The sequence below is a fragment of the Ammodytes marinus genome, assembly GCF_949987685.1.
Source record: "Ammodytes marinus genome assembly, chromosome: 4".
NCBI lineage: Eukaryota > Metazoa > Chordata > Actinopteri > Uranoscopiformes > Ammodytidae > Ammodytes > Ammodytes marinus.
Window position 1 is genome coordinate 10,834,893 of NC_137233.1, and position 5,089 is coordinate 10,839,981.

Genomic DNA, 5,089 nt, shown 5'->3' on the forward strand with positions numbered 1-5,089 from the left:
TATGTTTGGACTGCAGAGGTCTTCTATGATATTCTAGACAGGATGCTGTGTTGATGAATTTGATGCCTGCCTGCTGCATTGCCATATTCATGCATGGCTTCACTGCAAAAGGTAATCCTTATCATTTCACTGCATATTGTTAATAGCAGCAGGTCAGTTCCTAATTTATGAGCGTCTGTTAGGTTATACGCCAGTTAGCCCTCAAATGTATCTGCATTGAAGACATTTATATGCAGTGCAGATAGTTTATTTGCATATTAATTTTCCCAAGTCAGGAGTGCCAGCTTCAAGTTTCCATGAGCTGATTTATTTCTGTATCGACTGCCCTCTCATGTCAATATAACTTTACACAAATCATAATTGATCTTATGGCATTGTTTGAGAGGGGGGCTTAATTTTCACCATTTTTCAGGTGTTTGCTCTTTAAGCTTTAACTTAGTCTTGACATCTCTGTAATAAATGTCAGAAGTATTGAGTGCTGAATCATGTTTCAGGTTAACCTGACCTTGTTGTCTGTCTCTGCTCTCTCTGTCTACATGCAGTCAGATGCTAGCTGACATCCTGTGGCCGTCCGGTCTGTACGGCGTTGAGCCCCCTCCCTCTCCTGGTCCCTGCCTGCAGTTCTCCAGGCTGCAGGACCCACACTCACTGAACAGTGCAGGATTCCTCTCCCCGCAGAATGACTGTTGCCACGGTCGACCCCTCTGACGAGGCAGCACACACACACCCGCAGGACTACGACCCGGAGGCCGACCATGAGTGTTGTGAGAGAGTGGTCATCAACATCTCAGGGTTGCGCTTTGAGACTCAACTCAAAACCCTCTCACAGTTCCCAGAGACGCTACTTGGGGACCCCAAAAAGAGGATGCGCTACTTTGACCCGCTGAGGAATGAGTACTTTTTCGACAGGAACAGACCCAGCTTTGACGCCATATTGTATTTTTATCAGTCAGGGGGGCGGCTAAGAAGGCCGGTCAGCGTCACCCTTGACATTTTCTCAGAGGAGATTCGCTTCTACGAGCTAGGCGACGAGGCCATCGAGATCTTCAGAGAAGACGAGGGTTTTGTCAAGGAGGAGGAGCGGCCCCTTCCCGATAATGAGTTTCAGAGACAGGTGTGGCTGCTGTTTGAGTACCCAGAAAGTTCAGGTCCTGCTAGGATTATTGCCATCATCTCTGTCATGGTCATCCTGATATCTATAGTCAGTTTCTGCTTGGAGACCCTCCCCATTTTCCGCAACGATGAGGAAGATCAGTACCAGCCTGTCTCATCATTCTTTTCAGTTGAGCTGAACACCACAGTCATTACCTATAGAAACACATACTTCACTGACCCCTTCTTCATCCTGGAGACCCTCTGCATTATATGGTTCTCCTTTGAGTTTCTAGTGCGCTTCTTTGCCTGCCCCAGCAAAGCAGGCTTTTTTGGTAATATAATGAACATTATTGATGTTGTTGCTATCATCCCTTACTTCATCACTCTTGGCACAGAGCTAGCAGACAGGCCAGAGGATGTTGACGCGGGTCAGCCAGCCATGTCTTTAGCCATTCTCAGGGTCATCCGCTTGGTGCGAGTCTTCAGAATTTTCAAGCTCTCCCGTCACTCCAAAGGGCTTCAGATTTTGGGTCAGACCCTGAAAGCCAGCATGAGAGAGCTCGGCCTGCTCATTTTCTTCCTCTTCATCGGGGTCATCCTTTTCTCGAGCGCTGTGTACTTTGCAGAAGCAGACGAGCCCGAGTCACAGTTCGAAAGCATCCCAGATGCCTTTTGGTGGGCGGTGGTTTCGATGACAACAGTCGGCTATGGTGACATGGTCCCAACTACGATTGGCGGCAAGATCGTGGGCTCCCTCTGTGCCATTGCAGGTGTGCTGACCATTGCCTTGCCAGTGCCTGTCATTGTGTCCAATTTCAACTACTTCTATCACCGTGAGACTGAAGGTGAGGAGCAGGCACAGTACCTGCAGGTCAACGTGGCCAAAACCGATTCAGCCGAGGAGCTGAAGAAGAGCCAGAGCGGCTCCCTCGTCAGTAAATCGGACTATATGGAGATCCAGGAGGCTGTGAACAACAGCACCGAGGACCTTCCGGAGGAGAACCTCAAGACGGCCAACTGTACGCTGGCCAACACAAACTATGTAAACATCACCAAAATGCTCACAGACGTGTAGTCATCTGCAGATTTCTTCCACGTCGCAGCGGGACATGTGGAACTGAGCAACTGGACGGGACTAGTGTAAAAGTGTCCCGCCCCTGTGCTGGAAAATACAAGGCAATAGAATACAGGATGTTGATGATGATAACAGACAGTGAAAAAATAACAAAAGACCATCCGCTTACTTCACGATCATCCTATCTTCACACTTCACAGCTTTCAAGCAGAGTGGAATTTCTATCTTTGCATGGAATTGGCTTTGTCTGTGTGGTTGTTTGAAAAGAAAAAATATCTAATAGTAATAATGATAATAACGTCTAAAAATTCCCTGCTCACAACAGTAGTGCACAAAGAGAAAATATAAAAGGGAGAAACACAGCAAGAAAAAAAATTAGTTATTGCTTTCAAAAAGAAAAAAAAGCAACCCAACACACAAGCCCTGCTTTAGTTCCCTGTCCCCTGGTCCCTCATATCCCAAGGCACACTGCTGTGCCATGCGCTTGCTGAAGAGCCCTACTTGTGCGTCACATATGCTGCTTCCTGGAGCCAATGAAACAAAACTGTCATATGCTACACTGTTAAGAAATGAGAGGATGTGTGAGCATAAACAAGCCCACTCATGTGCTGATGCGGCCTGTGAGTGAATAGTGACGAGGTTGGTGGTAAAGCAACCCACGTTATTTTAAGGATGAATGACAGCCATTGGCGCTAAGCTTATGGTTCGACACCTTTTTGTTTCCCAGCAGGCATCAGTATCTGATGAATGACTGAGAATGGCCTTGACTTTTCACTGCTTTGGTCTTACATGTACTGTTTGTATTGCAATGCAAGCTTTGCCCCTTCCATTCACCCAAAACATGTCTTACTGCAGAGCTTCGAGGACAACTTGAATGTTTCTTGTTTTGTTTGTCTTTCACAGTTTCACACATACAGTTCTTATTCATATAGATAGACAGGTTAACTGTGACTGATGGCCAGTAGGTAGGTAGGTGCTGTTAGTAGCAGTCTAGACATAGTCAGTAGATTATTGCATGACATTTTTATCTGAATGAGAATGTCCACTTATTTCTAGACTGCCATTTGCTTCATTGCACCACTGTATATTTGTCTGTACACTGCCTTCTATACAAATCCACTCTTTTAAAAGGATTGCCTGCAGGTAGCTGTTTAAAGAACCTTAAGCTGTATGTTAGAGGATTTCTTAAGGAATAATCATAGGGCCGAGTCCTCCACTTAACAGGATGCAGTGTCCTTGACAATATGAACATTCCCCGTAGAAGTCATTGCCCTTAAACGTTCGCCAGGTCGCTGTAAACGCACCACGGCTGAGCTGTAATTTCAGGCGGAAAAACGCACACACTTTAAGTTTTGGACATTAATCCCAGTTACAAATGCGATAGACTTGCAGTTCTGTCTTCCTCACATGACACATGACCATATCTTCATGATCAAAATAGCAACTTTTAAAGGACTTCCTGTATGGAATAATGCTTCCCCTGAACTGCCTTTTTATCTGGGTTTACGCTACTCCCCTAGTGTTGCATGACCTCAAATACATTCCTAGAAGCATGCATTTAAGCTCAAAGAAGAAGTCTCTAAGACAAAAAAAGTATAATTATATCAATAGATATATTTACTTCTTATATATATATATATATATATACATTAAATATATGTATACAGATGGTACACATATAAAGAACATATACTTTTATCAGAGAATTAAAAAAAATTAAATAGCACTGTTTAAGAGAAAGCAAGAGCCTTTCCACAAAGCGCAGATCATTGCCATGCTTTTATTTAAAATGACAATAATAATAATTCTGAGCACTGTGTCTATGTTTTCATATTTAAAACCTGTTCAGAGTGACACACTCTTACTAGCTATTTTAAAAGTTTTTTCTTTAATGATAAATCCAGAAAATCTGTCACACAACCTGGATTTATATTGAAAGAGTTTGCTTCACTTGGTTCAAAACTGCCTTCTATGTAATAGTTGTTTATTGGCAGGCTATTGTTCAAAACCATATCATCCATAACCAGAATCATGTATCGCATAGCTTTTTATTGCTGTTAAATTGGCCAGATTGAAATGGAGTCTTTGATGCCAGAACCTAAATTTGTCTTTAAAATGTGTCATCAAATGGGAATTAGGTTCTTGGATTGTGTCCATCTGAGATTTTTTCACTGTTTGCTCAACACTGCCAAGGTAACAGTCAAAGGCAGTAACGTCAATATGGGAAGTGATAATTAGCAGCAGTGTAGCAGATATTGGCAATCCTGGTGGTCCTCTGACTCCTCTTGCCTTCCACTATCTTAGGTATTTAGAAAGGGAATGGGTTAGGAGGATGTGTGTAGCATGAAGTCTTTAAATAAATGATGTCATACCAGGATGTACATCTTTATTCTTAGGGTTTCATTCTAGTCACTACAGTCTTTAACTTGCAGTAGCAAAATTTTTACGCCATGCTGCCAATATGTGCTCAGGATGCCTCATCCAACTGCCTGGCAAGGGGCTTCTGAAGTCTCCGTCCAGATCCGTGTCTGCTTTCATGTATCTTAAAAGATTTTAAGATAATTTTAGTTCAGAAACTGGAGCAGTTCTATTCGTTGCTTTTCCCCAAGAGTAGCAGAAAGGTGGATGTACATGTTAAAATGGTCAATCATTTCAGGTCGGACCAGATTTTTCAGGTCGGACCAGGTTAAATAATTGTTTAGCAATATTCACATAATCCTTTTTAGTGGAAGAGCCTGTGTGGAGAACATGGATGTTCCTTAAACCTTTATGGGCCTCCACAGTCTAACCGAGATCTTATTGATCATCAGTTGAGTATTGATGTGCGTGTATTGGTGCACAGATATAAAGGAGTTGTCTGTGCATGCATGAGTGCGTGCGTGTGTATGAGAGTAAGCAAGAGAACCACTGAATGTCAGT

The 5,089-nt window shown here is 43.2% G+C and overlaps 1 protein-coding gene across 1 annotated transcript; it reads left to right on the forward strand.

Annotated features, from left to right (window-relative positions):
- Positions 1-679: 679 nt before the first annotated feature.
- Positions 680-2,170, forward strand: LOC307249530 (potassium voltage-gated channel subfamily A member 2; the record flags this gene model as incomplete). The annotated part of the gene is made up of 1 exon (XM_080026292.1): positions 680-2,170. One exon carries the CDS (start codon positions 680-682, stop codon positions 2,168-2,170), a length of 1,491 nt encoding a protein of 496 aa, XP_079882418.1.
- Between the last annotated feature and the right edge of the window lie 2,919 nt (positions 2,171-5,089).